This window comes from Trichomycterus rosablanca, chromosome 20, assembly GCF_030014385.1.
Source record: "Trichomycterus rosablanca isolate fTriRos1 chromosome 20, fTriRos1.hap1, whole genome shotgun sequence".
In the NCBI taxonomy this organism is placed as follows: domain Eukaryota; kingdom Metazoa; phylum Chordata; class Actinopteri; order Siluriformes; family Trichomycteridae; genus Trichomycterus; species Trichomycterus rosablanca.
Window position 1 is genome coordinate 783033 of NC_086007.1, and position 17183 is coordinate 800215.

Consider the following 17183-nt stretch of genomic DNA (forward strand, 5'->3'; position numbering starts at 1 on the left):
GAATTGACTACGATAAATTGGGAGAAAATGCAGAAATAAATAGAAAAAAAAGGAACGAATGATGAGAGCTGTGATACGTGGTGGAGGGTGTATCAGGGACTAGAGATTTAGCAACAGTTTGGGGAAGGCCTCTTTCTTTCTCACTATACAGTAATGATGCCCTGTGCAGAAGTCCAGCTCTTTGAAGGAATGGATTTGTTTATTAGTCTGCACAGATTCCTGATCTTAGACTTAACCTTAATCTAAGAGCTTTGGGATTAACTGGAACACCGACTATGAGAGAGGCGTGTCGCCCATCGTCAACCTCGCTCATGTTTGCCAATATTTAGTGGAAAGTCCATCCCAAAAAAAGGCTGGAATGAGCGCTGGGATTCTCAGCTCTGCTACTGGTCGGTTTGGCGCCCCCTAGTGCCTACAGCAGATAAAATCCGTCCACTAGTCTGCCGGGTGGGAAAAGGCATGACTAAAAAAACAAAGTGGGCGTGGTCTTCGAGGCCGTGTAAGGACCCTGGTTAGTATTCCGAGGCACCTGTACAGAAGTGGAGGAACGTGGAGATCAGCGCGTGACTCTCCATGAGTGAGACCGACCTCACGCACCGATCCACCGAAGTGCAGGTGGATAAGAAGGGGTCGCGTCGGAGGGAGGGCGTGTCAGGAGAATACACCCTCCGTACGCCATCCAGGTCTCCAGCAGGGGAAGAGGAACCGGCTACGACTAAACTGCGAGAAAAAGGGAGAAAATGCTGAAATAAAATAATAACCTGAGCTAAACGGCGCCCTCTACATGTCGTTACCCTGCAGGTAGAAGATGGCTAGTTCTCCGGTGCGGCGTCTGCTCGGCTGTAGGAGAAGCGCTAGGATCCACCCGGCCGCGGCGGCTCTGAAACACGGAAGCGAGAGCTACGACGATACGCCGTCTTTTGAGGAGTTCGGCGCATTCGTAGAAAAGACATCGGACAGGAAGCAGAACGATTTCCCCCCCTGGTCCAGGTCCAAGCCCGGCGGGGGCGCTAAAGGCTTGAAAGGTCGGCTGCAGGGTTTCGGGGAGGCGTCGGCGCTGTCGTGGCGGCTGATGTGGGCGGCGCTGTTGGGCGCGGCGGTGGCTCACGGCTGCGTCTCCCTGTTCGCTCGGTTACTAGCCGATCGCTCGCGCGTGCCGTCGCTGGAGCTGCTGTTCGTCCGCTCGGTGCTGCAGCTTCCCGCCGTGCTGCTCGTCCTCCGCCACAGGGAGGCGCCGCTGGGGCCGCCGGGCGTCCGGCTACGTCTCTTCCTCTACGGCGTGTGTAACGTCGTCTCCATCTCCTGCGCCTACACGTCCTTCGCTATCGTTCCCCCCGCTAACGGCGCCGTGGTGTGGCGAGCTAGCGGGACGGCGTTCAGCGCGGTGCTAGCGTTTTTACTGGTGGACGAGCGGCTCAGCCTGACCGACGGCGTCTCGGCGTCCTGCGGCATGCTAGGTCTCGGCCTGGTTCTGATCCCCAGCGTAGCGGGCGAGGCGCGGACGCTCGGGTTCTGGAAGGAAGCGTTCGGCTACGTCCTGATGGTTCTGGCGGGAGTGACGATGGCGCTCTCCATGATCCTGTACAGGTGAGAGGAAACGGTTCACTATTAGCATTTTTATTAGCATTAACGACAGCAGCAATGCTAACAGATTGCTAATTATGCTATTGCTAATTAATATTAGCCAGTTAGCACAATTTAAAGTATTCTAGCCAACAGATTAAATATAAACTAGCACTCTGTTAAATGAGCTAACAGGCTAGATAACATAATCTAGCATGAAGATTAGCCAGTTAGCATTTGGTTAGCACAATTTGCAGTATTCTAACAAACAGATTAATCTAGCATTCTGGTTAATAGGCTAACAGGCTAATTAACATAAATAAGCAGTATAATGTAAACATAAAGGCTAAACTATTGCAAATTAAGATTAGCCAGTTAGCACAAGTATTCTAGCAAACAGATTAAACATTAACTAAATAGTAAAATTGAACCATGAGCTAGCATTGTAGTCAACAGGCTAAACGTAACGATGCTAGCGTAGCTCCACCTGTGCTGTTCTGTGCAGGTGTGTGAAGGAGCAGGTTAGCGTGTGGGCGGCGCTCTTTACGTTCGGGTGGGTGGGGACGCTCTGGTCCTGCTGCTCCATGTTCCTCCTGCAGAAACCCGTCGTTCCTCTGGATGGAGAAACCTGGAGCCTCCTGATCTCCATCTGCTTCTGCTCCACCAGCGCCTTCATCGGGGTTTACTACGGCCTGAGACGCCTCCACCCTGCGCTAGTCAGCATGGTAACGTCTATTATACACTAATCAACGCCTCCACCCTGTGCTAGTCAGCATGGTAACGTCAATTATATGAATATCACCTCTACCCTGCGCTAATTAACTCCTCCACCCAAAACTAGTCAACTAAATATCACCTCCACCCTCAACGAGTCACATGAGTGACCTCCATTATACACTAATCAACACCTCCATCCAAAACTAGTCAGCTCATTAACTCCTCCACCCAAAACTAGTCGGCTCATTAACTCCTCCACCCAAAACTAGTCAGCTCATTAACTCCTCCACCCAAAACTAGTCGGCTCATTAACTCCTCCACCCAAAACTAGTCAGCTCATTAACTCCTCCACCCAAAACTAGTCAGCTCATTATCTCCTCCATCCAGCTCATTAACTCCTCCACCCAAAACTAGTCAGCTCATTATCTCCTCCATCCAGCTCATTAACTCCTCCACCCAAAACTAGTCAGCTCATTAACTCCTCCATCCAGCTCATTAACTCCTCCACCCAAAACTAGTCAGCTCATTATCTCCTCCATCCAGCTCATTAACTCCTCCACCCAAAACTAGTCAGCTCATTATCTCCTCCATCCAGCTCATTAACTCCTCCACCCAAAACTAGTCAGCTCATTATCTCCTCCATCCAGCTCATTAACTCCTCCACCCAAAACTAGTCAGCTCATTATCTCCTCCATCCAGCTCATTAACACCTCCATCCAAAACTAGTCAGCTCATTAACTCCTCCACCCAAAACTAGTCAGCTCATTATCTCCTCCACCCAAAACTAGTCAGCTCATTATCTCCTCCACCCAAAACTAGTCAGCTCATTAACTCCTCCACCCAAAACTAGTCAGCTCATTATCTCCTCCACTTAAAACTAGTCAACACAGTGACCTCCGTTATACACTAATCAACACCTCCACCCAAAATGAGTCAGCACAGTAACTTACATTATACACTAAATGACACCTCCATCCAAAACTAGTCAGCACAGTAACTTACGTTAAACACTAATCAAACATCCACCCAAAACTAGTCAGCACAGTAACTTACGTTAAACACTAATCAAACATCCACCCAAAACTAGTCAGCACAGTGTTTGATTTAGGTTTGTTTGTATGTTTGTGGTCCGTGTTCAGGTGCAGCACTTGGAGCTGGTGGTGGCGATGCTGCTGCAGCTGCTGGTTCTCCACCTGCTTCCCTCCACCTACGACCTGATCGGCGCCGCCGTCATCGTGGTCAGCGTCCTGGCGCTCGGCCTGGTCAAACTCTGCCACCGCAGTAAGAGCGTCGGGGGCGAGTACGACGAAATCCTGGACTCACCCCCAAAATAATTCAGCTTTGTTTACACTCGAGAAAGTACCTTAAATGTGCCAGTTTTACTCCTGCCATCCCATAATATGAACAACATCTAGTGCAGTGTCCAGATTAAATTGTTTTCAATGATCAACTGTTAGGAACACAAACCTGCTGGGTCAAAAATATGTGGACAGGAAGTTATATGTATGATTAATTTAACAATCCAAAGGTTCAATAATGTCATTTAACTTTACGCCACGACCCTCTAATTCATCGTCAATGATTATAAACCTACTACTACAGATGGTGACTTCATTTTGCTCATATAAATAGGGTTAGTGCATCAAAAAGTCGTCTCTTGGCCGAAATTAATAACAAAACCCCAAAGTAAATAAGCGTACCCCTTTATGGCAACGGTATTCCCTACCTTTCGGGACGATGTGTTCCTGCCACACTGCAAAACTTGAATGGTTTGAGGGCCATTCAAAGAGCATCCAAACTCCCCAAATCAATCTGATCATGCATCTATGAAAGATCTGCCTCCTAAATCTTGGTGCCAGATACCACAGGGCACCTTCAGAGGTCTTGTGGAGTCCATGCCTCAATGGATCAGAGATGTTATGGTGCCAAGAGGGGGACCAAGACAATATTAGGCAGGTGCTTCTTGCTGTTTGGTGTATTAATTAAAGAACCACTAAAACAGGTTTGCCATAAATAAGAAGCTGCTGGAACACCAGTGATACTGTCCAGAATCAATCAAGCTTTAAATCACAGTGAAACTGTTGGACCCCTGAGCAATTCAACTACATACATTATCATGTCCAATCAAACCACTTTCAAACAGATTTTTATCTAGATGAGTTTTTAGATGATTGGAGGAGTTTTTGGCTTGTAATGATCTCCTGAAGCTGTTAAGTATGGTAGTAACACACCCTATGGTGTTCTCCTAAATCACCAAACTGAAGCTTTTTTGAAGGTTCTGTAGTGCAGACTGTGAGGTAGATCTCCGTCTCCTTCATCCCTCAAAGATCTGGAAGATTCTCTGATCTTCTGAAATAGCTCCAGCATCTTTGCACAAATGATTCAGGACTCGTATGAAGGATTAAATCTGTTCTGGAGATGAACACCGGATAAAATTCGCATTGGCTCCTTGACTTTATATGTTCTCGGTTTCTGATATTTTGTCCACCTCCTGTATTTTGGATATACCGGTGAGTGTATGGTGGTTTTTGCCCAGCAGATGACAGCGTTAAACCCACTAGCACGGGTAGTGGTGGTGGCATTTAATGTAGAATCCGTGGACCTGGGTTCGAGCATCATGCTCGAATCTCACTTTGGGTCGCTGTCTGTAACGGGTTCTGTGTGCTGGGTTAGCGAGTCAAAAGTGGCCTCAATTAAAACATTTAAAAGTAAATGTATGTTCGATGCCCTTTAATAACTACTAGGTGTGTTCTGCAGTGTGCCACACTCACCGTGACCCTGACCAGAGTCAAGATTTAGTAATAATCACGTATAATTATCACATTTATGTACACTGTGTACTGTTTGTCTATATGGACAAAAGTATGTGGACACCTGATCATTTTGTAATTATCTTATAATACTTATTAATTCTTTTGGCTGTTTAGTGTTTGTTTATCTAAGAACTGTGTAATAAAATCATTATGCTGCTGGTATAAATATAAAAAAGTATCTTAAATCGAGAAAGTGTGTGTGTGTGTGTGTGTTTCTGCTTTAGCAGAGCTAATAAACATAAATTCTTTATTTGCATACAAACTCTATTAAACTACAGAATTATAAACTCTTCCATAACTAATAGAAGCATTAATAATTAGGCTAAATGCTAAATTAGCATTTAAAGCTCTTAATATGCTAACTGGGCTTCAAGAATACTGTATTAGCAGGTGCGTTAGCATTAAGCAAATTACGATGCTAACTAATGGAAACATTAACAATTAGGCTAGCAATTAGCATTTAAAGCTCTTTATATGCTAACCGGGCTTCATGAATATTAGCAAGTGCGTTAGCATTAAGCTAATTACGATGCTAACAGATTCTCGTTCTACATTCGTAGTTTTGCTGACAAAAAGCAGCTTGGATCGATAAGCTGATTTACTCTAAGCTGGTTTAACTGGTATTTAAACGTTTTGGAGGGGCTTTAAATGCTGGTCAGGTTGAAAAACCAGTGCAATCAGTTCTGATGTAACTGCTATTAGCTAGAATAAAGCTACATTATATTCATGCATCTAAGTGTTTCATTTGTCTCCAGCTGGTTTAGGGGGTTTTTATTTATTATAGCGGCTATTTGTAGCACCTGAAAATTGAAAACACCATCCGGCTCCGTCCTGGCAATCTTGGGCACATCAGGCAGGCTAAGGACAGGCTATTTGGTTGCTAATGCTAACAAATAGCACAATGAAAAACATTCTAAGAAGTGCTCACGACAGCTAGCATGTGTTAGCGTTTAATTAACACGTTTATTACGTTTACATTTGTTGCATTTAGTGGACGCTTTTATCCAAGGCGACTTACAATTATGACTGAATCCAATTTGAGCAATTGAGGGTTAAGGGCCTCGCTCAGGGACCCAACAGTGGCAGCGTGGGGCTTAAACCAGCAACCTTCTGATGACTAGTCCAGTACCTTAACCGCTAAGCCACCCTGCCCTATTATTATTATTGTTAGCTTTAATAATGTACTAGTTTTACAAAAATCTGATATTTAAAACAATAAATATACTTAAGTGCTCTCTATATTAACCACTTCATCCTGATCAGGGCCGCTGTGCGCCAGGCAGCACCCGACAAAACACTGGGCGTGGCTGGGAATGCACCCAGGACAGGGCGGCGGCCAATTCACCTTCTGCATGTGTTCAAAAACAGCCGCTCGTCTGAGAAGCTTCTCACTTTGAAGACTTTGAAGTTTGTCTGTGGGGATTTGTAGCTTTAAGTTTTCACACTCTCCCCGTACCCATGTGGGTTTCCTCCCACCTCCCGAATCATGCAGAAGGTGAGTTGGCTGCCCAGCTGTGAGTCAGCGATGCCCCGTTCTTGCGTGGTGCTGAACCCACCGCCACCCTGACCAGGATGAATGTAAACTGTCGGTGTTCAGCTGAGAAAGGTGTCGAGCTTTCTCTCGATGTGAGTGAAGGAGTCGTCTCCGAGGTAGTCGGCGTCTCCCTGCTCCCACTTCTGCTTCCTCTGCTCAGAGGAGATTTGAGGAACCGAGGGAGGAACCTGGTCCTCCTCATCCTGGACCTTCTCGTCATACACACGCTCCTGATGCTCCTGCTGCTGCTGCTGAAACACACATACAGAAAGCTCCACGTTAAAACCCTGCGTTCCTTCTCCATCCTGCGTTCCATCCATCACAGACCTCGATAAGGACCATCGGGATGTGGTAGGACACTCGTCTCTTCTCCAACAGTGGTCCAGAAACCTCTGGAAGGTTGTTGGGTGGTCAAGATGCATTTATGTGAGAGGACATGTGGCGTCTGGTACAAACCAACAGAAGATCTACTGTGGATCAAACTGCATTGAAGAACTGCTGTTCTTCGTCAAAAGCACCAACAAGCTGGACAGTGGAGCAATGGACGGAGGTGGACAGGTCAGACAAATCCTGTTTGGGGAGGAAATGGAACCAAAATGGACAGCAGGACTGAAGGAGCTGCCTGAGGTTCACCACCAATTTAATAGTTTAAAACTATTAAACAAGCATGAGCTTGCTGGACGTCCCATTCCAAAACCACCCACCCTTCTGGCTGTGATGTTTCGGACTGTTACCTCTTCACCGGGTGTGTTCTGGTCCTGCTGCGTAAGTTCATCAGTCAGTAATGGAAGCACCGACGATTCGTACACACTCCACCACTGCTGGACGTAATCAGGACGCTGCTCTGATTCACTACTGTGGTCTTCAACGTCACCATCGTGATGATGATGATTCCAGGGCTTCCTCTCTCCCAGGAAGTGGACCACCTTGGCGTTATGTCCAAACCTACCAGCAGACACACACACACACACACTTTTTGGGTTTGTTAAGGCCTCGTCTGATTGGCCGAACACGTGCACTAACGTGTAGTGTGTGTAATAAACACTATGCATAAGTGTGTGTATGTGTGTGTGTGTGTGTGTGTGTGTGCTCACTTTTTGAAGGCTGGTAGGTAGGTATAGATGGACACGCTGCTCAGGTTGTAGATGAAGGGAAGATGTTTAGCGATATCAGCCGTAGCCCAGTCGCTGAAATAACTGTTCAACACACCCTGATCCCCACCTACACACACACACACACAACACACACACACGTTTTTGTAACATGCTGCAGGCATCAACTTCAAAACATGTACAGAAAATATTGATGTCCAATTTTTTCTGGAACCGAGGTTTGTCCACAACAGACAGACAACTGGTGCTAGCAGCGGTCCGAAGAGGGTTGAGCCACCGATCGCTGACAGCTTGCTGGGCATCCAGGACTCGATGATACCAGAGGATGTGAAGACTGTGGCGTCCGGTCAGGTCCAGCAGAAGATCTACTGTGGATCAAACTGCAGATCCTGGTGATGAGGTGAATGTGGCACCACACACAGAGCTTCCAGCCCTTCTGTACCAGTCAGAGTCCCCATGCTGTCTGGTGAAGTGGAGGAACATGGGGGGGGGGGGGGATTCTTTATGTGTTTGTGTGTTTCTGTATGTGTGTGTGTGTGTTTCACTGTGTGTGTGTGTGTTTCTTTATGTGTGTGTGTGTGTGTGTGTTTCTTTAAGTGTGTGTATGTTGCTTTATGTGTGTGTTTCTGTAAGTGTGTGTGTGTGTGTGTGTGTGTTTCTTTAAGTGTGTGTATGTTGCTTTATGTGTGTGTTTCTGTAAGTGTGTGTGTGTGTTTCTCTTTGTGTGTGCGTGTGTTTCCTTATGTGTGTGTTTCTGTAGGTGTGTTTCTTTATGTGTGTGTGTTGCTGTGTGTGTGTATGTGTGTGTGTTTATGAGTGTGTATGTGTGTGTGTGTGTGTGTGTTTCTTTATGAGTGTATGTGTGTGTATGTGTGTGTATGTGTGTGTTTCTGTTTGTGTGTTTTTTTATGTATGTGTGTGTGTGTTTCTGTGTGTGTGTTTCTTTGTGTGTGTGTGTGTGTGTGTGTGTGTTTCTGTGTGTGTGTTTCTTTATGTGTGTGTGTGTGTGTTTCTGTGTGTGTGTTTCTTTGTGTGTGTGTGTGTGTGTGTGTGTGTGTTTCTGTGTGTGTGTTTCTTTATGTGTGTGTGTGTGTGTGTGTGTTTCTTTGTGTGTGTGTGTGTGTTTCTGTGTGTGTGTGTGTGTGTGTGTGTGTGTGTTTCTGTGTGTGTGTTTCTTTATGTGTGTGTGTTTCTGTGTGTGTGTTTCTTTGTGTGTGTTTCTTTATGTGTGTGTGTGTGTGTGTGTGTGTGTGTGTGTGTTTCTTTATGTGTGTGTGTGTGTGTGTGTGTTGCCCTTTGCGGTTATTCCTGGCTGGGTGGCTCAGCTTTCAGTTCCATCACGCAGAGCCGAAATCATTCTGGTGTCTGGTGTAGGTGTCACACAGCACAAGGGATTTAAAGACCTGGGTTCAAACTCCACCTACAGTCCCTGTCTGTGAGGAGTTTAGCATGTTCTTCAGTGCCCATCTGAGGGTTTCTCTGGGCATTCTTGCCAGTTTACTCAGTAGAACACACACCTAACACGCCGCCAAACCAGCTTGGACCCACCGCTCCTTCATCTTCTGAACGTCGTGAGCTGGATGGTCCTACAGATCGTCCACATGATCTCAGAGAAACAGGGTTGGCCGGTCCAGTCGACCTCATTTCATTCCATTAAAGACATGGACAGGAGATGCATGGGCACTCTGACTGGCACAGAAAGGTTGGATGCTCTGTGTGGTGCCACATTCATCTCATCACCAGGATTCAAATCATCAGCAGTTTGGTCTGTACCAGACGCCACAGCCTTCACGTCCTCTGGCATCAACGAGTCCCGGTCGCCCAGCATCCCGTCGCCGGCACCAAGTGAATTCTGTGACTCTCACCGTCGAAGCTGCCGTGCTCGGTGCAGGCGGTCAGTAACCTCGCGTACGTTTCCTTCGACGGCCGGAACACGAACACCCCGGAGTTAAAGCAGTCGGGCCAGCCGGGGTCCGGAGCGGCCGATAGCTCGTCACGCTCGAACAGATCGTCGATGTTACACAAAACCTGAGGAGGAAAAAAACGGAATACACTGTAGGGTCAAAAGTCTCGGGACGCCCCCCTTCTGGCACAACAGTTACTAACAGGATATTACATGCTTCTAACTGTGCAGCAACAGTTTAGGGAAGGACCTCAATGACTAAACAAATGCAAAGATTATTATTATTATTTATATACACACTATATGGACAAAAGTATGTGGACGCCCCTTCTAATTACATAATTCGTGTGTTTCAGCCTCAACAGTCACTAACAGGTGTAATAAATCAATCATGTAAAGGAGATATCCTTCAAACTCTGCAGCAACAGTTTAGGGAAGGCCCTAACTGTTCCAGCATGAGCGATCGCGCTCTATAAAGACATGAAGCACAGAGCCCAGAGCTCAGCCTCACTCAACAGCTCTGGGATGAACCGGAACACCGACTGATCGATCAGCGCCCAGCTGTACAACATCAGAGCACAAATTCCCACACACACAGACTCACTCCAAAGTCTTGTGAGAAGCTTCTCAGAGAAGAAGGTCACATCAAGGTTTTGGAACGAGACGTCCGACAAGATCATGGTCAGGCGTCCGAATACTTTTGGCCATGTAGTGTTTGTGGTTGTGGATTTTTACTCCGTCTGACCCCTGACAAGAAAAGTTTGGACACCCCTGATCTAGACGTGTCTTGTGTCCTGTAGTCATACTGGTTTCCAGCAGCAGTTCCTCTCACCAGTGTGTCCGCGTCCATGAACACACACTTGCTGTAGTGCGTCAGGCTCCAGCAGTGCAGTTTGCTGAAGGTCACGCCCAGTTCTGGTCTCCTCATCAGCGCCAGACCAGCAGAATCTCCGCTGTCCAGCACGCTCACCTCACACACCTCGTCGAAGATCTGAGCCAGAGCCGATCTGCAGCACACACACACACACACACACACACACACACACACAACCAGCGATAAAACACAGAGACCTGTAAATCAAACACACACTATACAGCCAAAAGTGTTCGGACGCCTGACCATGAGCTCGCTGGACATCATAGTGACCCTCTGTGTGATCCTTTCATCTAGAACAAAGCTTGAAGTATGTCTGTGTATGGGAATTTGTGCTCTGATTGATCAGTCGGTGTTCCGGTTCATCCCAGAGCTGTTGAGTGGTGTGAGCTCAGGGCTCTGTGCAGGACACTGGAGCTTTTCCTCACGTCTTTACAGAGCTCGCTCATGCTGGAACAGGAGAGGACCTTCCCTAAACTGTTGCTGCAAAGCTAAAAGCATATTATCACATTTATATGATTGATTTATTCCACCTGACACGTGAATTCAATAATTAGAAGTGGCGTCCACATACTTTTGTCCATACAGTGTAGTGTTCCTGATCTGTACGTCGTACTCATGCTGGAACATGAAAGGGCCTTCCCTAAACTGTTGCTGCAAAGCCGAAGCATCATGGATCATTTCCTTTATATAACTGATTCATTACACCAGTTAGTAACTGCTGTGGCTGAAACTCATGGGGCGTCCCAATACTTGTGGCCATATGGTGTAAGCATATAAATAATTATCTGTTTAATTTCTTGTATAGTTGAATTGTTTATTTAACTATGTTTATAGTTTATTTAGTCATATCCAATCCCCAACTGTGAATCCGCTGCCGCTTGCACAACCTTGATCTGATGGAGGAGAGTCGGCTCACCACACGCCCCCCTCCAACCTGTGTATTTAATCTGTGCCACTTTTAATCACCTGCTAGTGTTGGATTCCCACAAAGAGCCGTATCGCGTACGGAGAGACACGCTAAGCTCCATATGACACACAGACCAGTCCCAGCGATCTTATTTCGCAGCAGCACCAGGATGAGACCCCGCCCGACCCTCCCTCACACACAGCCTGGTCCGTGTCTCTGCGGTGGTTTGCTGGCCTGATTGAGCGTACCTGTATGGAGGTGAAACTTCATGTCCGATCAGCCCGGCGAGTTTTCGGGACGTTTCGTGCTTCCTCAGACTCGCCCCGAGCACCAGCGCTCCTTTAGCGTAGCTGTCGTTCGTAGCGAGGGTAACAAACGCCTGGTCTGTGGGAACAAACACAAACATCAAAACCTCCGACTACAAACCTGAGTCGCTAATTGTCTTTAATTAATGATAATTAACACGTTCCAAAAATGTTAGGACAGGAGCATGTGAGCACTGTGTTCAAATATCTTTCCTCTTAACGTCTAATAAAGGTTTGTGGTCTCAAGGCACCAAATGGTCAGATTTAGTTTTGTAGGTGGACTTTTTTATATCACAATTTAGTCATATCCAATTCCTGATTTTGCAGACAGATATGATCGGCTATATCAAATCACATCCTATACGCTTGGTGTTGCACTAATTAGACACATTATTATGGGATTATTAGGGTGCGGTTTGGCTCATTAAACTTTGCCCTCAGGTGGCAGATTTGCGTTTGGACCCATCTGGTTCCGTTTGATCGTGTTTGTTCTCATTTTCCTCCTTTTCTCCTGAACTTTGTCATTTCAGATTCCCCACTACACTTCCTCTGTGGCTTAAGAAGTGAGTTTTAGAAGAAAAAAAAACGTGGGTGAAGCCACATCGCTGTTTATTGTTATTAAGACCTTCCCCAGACGTCTTTTTTCTTATTTTTAATGCATTTTCGTCCTTATCTAGTAGTCCGTATCCAATTCCCCAAGTGTATCTCCTCCACTGCTGCAGACCTTGACCGAGTAGGGCCGTACCTAACACACACCCCTCAGACATGTGTGCAGTTTTTTGTTTGTTTGTTTATTAGGATTGTAACGTCATGTTTTACACTTTGGTTACACTCATGACAGGAACTGTAGTTACACAAGGTTCATCAGTCCACAAGTTTATATCAAACACAGTCCTGGACAATTTAGTATCTCCAATTCACCTCACTTGCACGTCTTTGGACTGTGGGAGGAAACCGGAGTACCCGGAGTAAACCCACGCGTAAAGACACGGGGAGAACATGCAAACTCCGCAAAGAAAGGACCCCGACTGTCCCACCTGGGGATCGAACCCAGGACCTTCTCGCACCCAGGACATGCCGCCCCATGTGTGCAGTAGCCCACCACTTCTTTTCGCCTGCATGAAGCAGGTTAACGCACCGCTCTCCATTATTCACCGTCTCTGTGCAGCGCCTCGGCCAGCCAGCAGGGGTCGTAACTGCAGCAGTAATGAAGAATCCGTTCGACCCTCCATCTCGGCGGACGTTATCTAGGCACCCAGACGGCTGGTAGCAAAGCTGAGAGTTGATCCTGCGAGCTTGAGCCCTCACGTGTTTTACCACTGCACCACCCGAGCAACCAGATGTCTAAACCCATGGTGTTATGAAAGTCTAGTGGTCATAAGGTTGCTGGTTCATGCCCCAACACCTCTAAGTTACCATGTTAGTAGTTACCTAAATTATTTGCACTGTATTCTGCTGCAGTTTTAAGTCGCTTCTATGACCTGACTAGCATGAGGAATGTAAACAAGACCCGGCTGTGTGTTTCAGAGGAATTTTATTAGTCTTAAAAATTCTGACATCCAGTCAAGATTTCACATTATTTACAGTAAAACAAAAATCCTTTATTATAACCTTCAGTGCGCATGCAACCTAACACTGTGTGTGTGTGTGTGTGTGTGTGTGTGTGTGCAGATCGTTTCCTACCTGCCATGTCAGCCCGAACTGACCCACCGGACCCACCGAACCCACCGTGCGTATGTGCGCGCACACATGAAGGAGGCGTGCGTGTGCGTGTGCGCGTCCGTGTGCGCATTCCCGAGAGTAATCCGATTTGCACTTGCGCCGACCTTCAGCAGTCACGTGATCGCTTCATTCACAACCCCCCTCCCCAATTACTGCGCAAATAAAAGCGAATCAAATCATTAATATCAAATAAAACGATTGTTTTTGTTTTAAATCCCGGGTTCTAATCGAGTACAGATAAATAAACACAGATAAACAAACATTAAAGAATAAAGAATGCGTGTCAATTCGGGGCTCAGCGCGAGATCTGGCGACACCTGGTGGCTGAAGAGTGTCACTGCAAACAGAGCGTTCGCTTAATGGCGAGAAGTATGTGGACACCCCTAGTAATGATTAAAATAGGTTGTTTCTGCCACATCCATATTCATTATAGAAGGTAAATTATGCTTTTAACATTGTGGCAACACTTTGGGGAAGTCCCCTTTCTCCTTCAGCATGATTACAGCTCAAGAGCACAAAAGCGAGCTCTATAAAGACTGGGTTCAACTAGTTGTTTACGAAGGAAGGAAGGAACACTTTTGGGACTTTACAGACTGAATAGGCATAGATGCCCACAGACACACTCCAAAGTCTTGTAGAAAGGCTTTCCAGAACAGTAAAGAGCGAGTGATTCAATATAAATGCACGTGGATTTGGAAAATTATGTCCAGCAAGCTCATGGTCAGGTGTCCCAATACTTTCGTCCATATAGTGCACACCTCACTCACCTTAAAAGCTATGATGATATATGTGTATAAAATTATCAAACACGTCCACCAGGACGCCTCCAGACGAGGCCTGGTTATTAAGTTCCAATGAGTTAATCATGTTGGAACCCAACTTTAGGTCCTACAGACTAGTAGTAGGTAGTATAATCTGTGATTTTCTGTAGGGGGTGAATAATTGTGACAAAATCTTCTGCTGCTACAAAATCCTTCATCGTTACTTTTCTTTCTGCAGGTGTGAAGTTTGCATGTTCCTCCCGCAGTCCAAAGACCTGCAGTCAGGTGTGTGTGTGTGTGTGTGTGTGTGTGTGTGTGTGTGTGTGTTTCAGCATGCACACTCTTTATTGGAACGCTGCGGCTGTCGGCTCAGATCTGCAGCGTCCGTAACGCCGCTGTTCGACAGCGAATCTGGATTCTCCTTCATGCTCTCGCAGATTAGATCCACCAAATATTCAAACACCTGCTTCACGTTCACGTTCAGCTTGGCACTGGCCTCCATGAACCCCAGACCTGAAACACACACACACACACACACACACACACACACACACACACACACACACACACAGAGCAGGGGTATTTCAAACAAACTGAAAACAAAAATAATGGAGAGAGCGTGCAACCAGCAGAGGTCGCCAGAGTGCACAGGGGAAATTGGGTGTATCCAAGGAAAAACTGTAGCGCAGTAACAGAATAACACAATCATCTAATCGCTTTCAGTATCTGCTTCTTCCTGGTGAGGGTCACAGTGGGTCCAGCTCAGCCACATGGAGGCAGTTTAGAACAGCCAATTCACCTTCTGCATGTTTCTGGGAGACGGCAGGTGCATGTTAACGAGGGGTGTTACCCACCGAGCTGTTGGGCGAGTTCTCCTCCTCTGTCAGCAGTAACCACTCGATCATCCTCCAGATCACATTTGTTCCCCACTAACAGCACCTGAGCGTTCTCCCAGGAGTACGTCTTGATCTGAGTGGACCTACACACACACACACACACACACACACACACGGTTTAAGCAACAGTGGTAGACAACGTGCAAATGTCACATGACCAGGCCGCACCCACAACAGGTCCCAGTGATGGGCTGCATTACAAAATATTGTAAAATATACCCTACAATTTGGGAAATACGAAATTAAAACAAGAGAGATAAGCAATTAAAACATGAAAACTAAAAGAAAATATAGTAAAATATACACTACAATTTAGAATGTACACTACTCTATAAAAAGAATTATTAAGAGCATGAAAAACTAAAAGAAATAGGGTAAAATGAGGGTAATAGCAAAAATTTCGAGCTCAATCATAGGCACAAGAAAAAAGAAAAGTTTTTAACCTGGATTTAAACATTTCTACATTTGCGGAACATCTAATATTTTGAGGAACATCTAATATATCTAAGACCTACAAGATCCTACTCTCATCATCTAAGACCTACAAGATCCTACTCTCATCATCTAAGACCTACAAGATCCTACTCCATCATCTAGGAACTCTATATACCTTCTTAGATCATCTAAGGCCCCCAAGATCCTACTTTCATCATCTAAGGACTCCAAGATCCTACTCCCATCATCTAAGGCCTCCAAGCTCCTACTCTCATCATCTAAGGCCTCCAAGCTCCTACTCTCATCATCTAAGGCCTCCAAGATCCTACTCCCATCATCTAAGGCCTCCAAGCTCCTACTCTCATCATCTAAGGCCTCCAAGATCTTACTCCATCATCTAGGAACTCTATATACCTTCTTAGATCATCTAAGGCCCCCAAGATCCTACTTTCATCATCTAAGCTCTTACTCTCATCATCTAAGGCCTCCAAGCTCCTACTCCCATCATCTAAGGCCTCCAAGATTTTACTCCCATCACCTAAAGCCTCCAAGATCCTACTCCCATCACCTAAGGCCTCCAGGATCCTACCCCCATCATCTAAGGCCTCCAAGATCCTACTCTCATCATCTAAGACCTCCAAGATCTTACTCCATCATCTAGGAACTCTATATACCTTCTTAGATCATCTAAGGCCCCCAAGATCCTACTTTCATCATCTAAGATCCTACTCCCATCACCTAAGGCCTCCAGGATCCTACCCCCATCATCTAAGGCCTCCAAGATCCTACTTTCATCATCTAAGATCCTACTTTCATCATCTAAGGCCTCCAAGCTCCTACTCTCATCATCTAAGGCCTCCAAGATCCTACTCTCATCATCTAAGGCCTCCAAGATCCTACTCCCATCACCTAAAGCCTCCAGGATCCTACTCCCCTCATCTAGGACCTCTAGACACCTTCCCTATCATCTGAGGCCTCCAAGCTCCTACTTCTATCACCTAAAGCCTCCAGGATCCTACTCCCATCATCTGGGGCCAACAAGCTCCCATTCCTATCATCTAGGACCTCTAGATGCCTTCTCCCATCATCTAGGGTCTTCAAGATCCTACTCCCATCATCTAGGGACTCAAAGCTCCTACTACTTTTATCTAGAACCTTATTGTTTAGGATCCCCATGCTTCTACTCTCATTATCTGGGGCCTCAAAGCTCCTACTCTCATCAACTACAACCTTCATTGTCTAGGGTCTCCATGGTCCTAGTCCCAGTATTTAGAGCCCTCGAGCTCTAAGTCTCATCATCTAGAGTCTCCATCTCTTCATTTGTCTTACTAAAGCCCCACAAGCTCCAGCCTACATCTCCTTCAGCTCTGCATACATCGGTCCCACAGATATGGACCACTCCCATCGTACCCAGATCTGCAGCTTGATCCTCTTGTCGTTCCTGTAGATGGTCTTGACCTTGAAGTCGATGCCCACCGTACTGACGAACGCCGGCGTGAACGAGTCGTCGGCGTAGCGGAACAGGAAGCTGGTTTTACCCACACTGCTGTTCCCGATGATCAGGATCTTGAACATGTGATCGAAGTTCTGATCCGCCTGGTCTCTCGGTCCGTGATGAGTCTCGCTAGCCAGCGCCAT

General features: G+C 46.4%; 3 protein-coding genes across 4 annotated transcripts; 1 reads left to right on the forward strand and 2 right to left on the reverse strand.

Annotated features, from left to right (window-relative positions):
- The first annotated feature begins 808 nt into the window (after window positions 1–808).
- Window positions 809–3614, forward strand: slc35g2a (solute carrier family 35 member G2a). The gene is made up of 3 exons (XM_063017273.1): window positions 809–1587; window positions 2069–2288; window positions 3420–3614. The coding sequence occupies exons 1-3, from the start codon at window positions 809–811 to the stop codon at window positions 3612–3614; spliced, it is 1194 nt and encodes a 397-aa protein (XP_062873343.1).
- Window positions 3615–6027: 2413 nt separating this feature from the next.
- Window positions 6028–13602, reverse strand: gyg1a (glycogenin 1a). Of its 2 annotated transcripts, none has more exons than XM_063016357.1 (7): window positions 13415–13602; window positions 11675–11810; window positions 10475–10649; window positions 9605–9767; window positions 7722–7848; window positions 7362–7572; window positions 6028–6875 (listed from the first exon to the last, which is right to left on the reverse strand). In XM_063016357.1, the coding sequence occupies exons 1-7, from the start codon at window positions 13521–13523 to the stop codon at window positions 6687–6689; spliced, it is 1110 nt and encodes a 369-aa protein (XP_062872427.1). In that variant the 5' UTR covers window positions 13524–13602; the 3' UTR covers window positions 6028–6686. The 2 variants fall into 2 exon arrangements, with proteins under 2 accessions (XP_062872427.1, XP_062872426.1); XM_063016356.1 differs by having other exon boundaries at window positions 6028–6878.
- A 940-nt stretch (window positions 13603–14542) lies between these two features.
- Window positions 14543–17183, reverse strand: rab3aa (RAB3A, member RAS oncogene family, a). Its single transcript, XM_063017274.1, has 3 exons — window positions 16900–17183; window positions 15069–15193; window positions 14543–14727 (listed from the first exon to the last, which is right to left on the reverse strand). Exons 1-3 carry the CDS (start codon window positions 17181–17183, stop codon window positions 14543–14545), a joined length of 594 nt encoding a protein of 197 aa, XP_062873344.1.

Coding starts and splice junctions, on each gene's coding strand:
- rab3aa (XM_063017274.1), bottom strand. CDS start 17,183: ATGGCGCTGGCTAGCGAGACTCATCACGGACCGAGAGACCAGGCGGAT. Junction 15,194..16,899: donor TATGCAGAGCTGAAGGAGAT/GTAGGCTGGAGC, acceptor GTGTGTGTGTAG/GTCCACTCAGATCAAGACGT. Junction 14,728..15,068: donor AGAACTCGCCCAACAGCTCG/GTGGGTAACACC, acceptor TGTGTGTTTCAG/GTCTGGGGTTCATGGAGGCC.
- slc35g2a (XM_063017273.1), top strand. CDS start 809: ATGGCTAGTTCTCCGGTGCGGCGTCTGCTCGGCTGTAGGAGAAGCGCT. Junction 1,588..2,068: donor CTCTCCATGATCCTGTACAG/GTGAGAGGAAAC, acceptor TGTTCTGTGCAG/GTGTGTGAAGGAGCAGGTTA. Junction 2,289..3,419: donor ACCCTGCGCTAGTCAGCATG/GTAACGTCTATT, acceptor GTCCGTGTTCAG/GTGCAGCACTTGGAGCTGGT.
- gyg1a (XM_063016356.1), bottom strand. CDS start 13,523: ATGCGCACACGGACGCGCACACGCACACGCACGCCTCCTTCATGTGTG. Junction 9,768..10,474: donor TCATGGACGCGGACACACTG/GTGAGAGGAACT, acceptor TTTCCTCCTCAG/GTTTTGTGTAACATCGACGA. Junction 7,573..7,721: donor TACCTACCAGCCTTCAAAAA/GTGAGCACACAC, acceptor GTCTGCTGGTAG/GTTTGGACATAACGCCAAGG.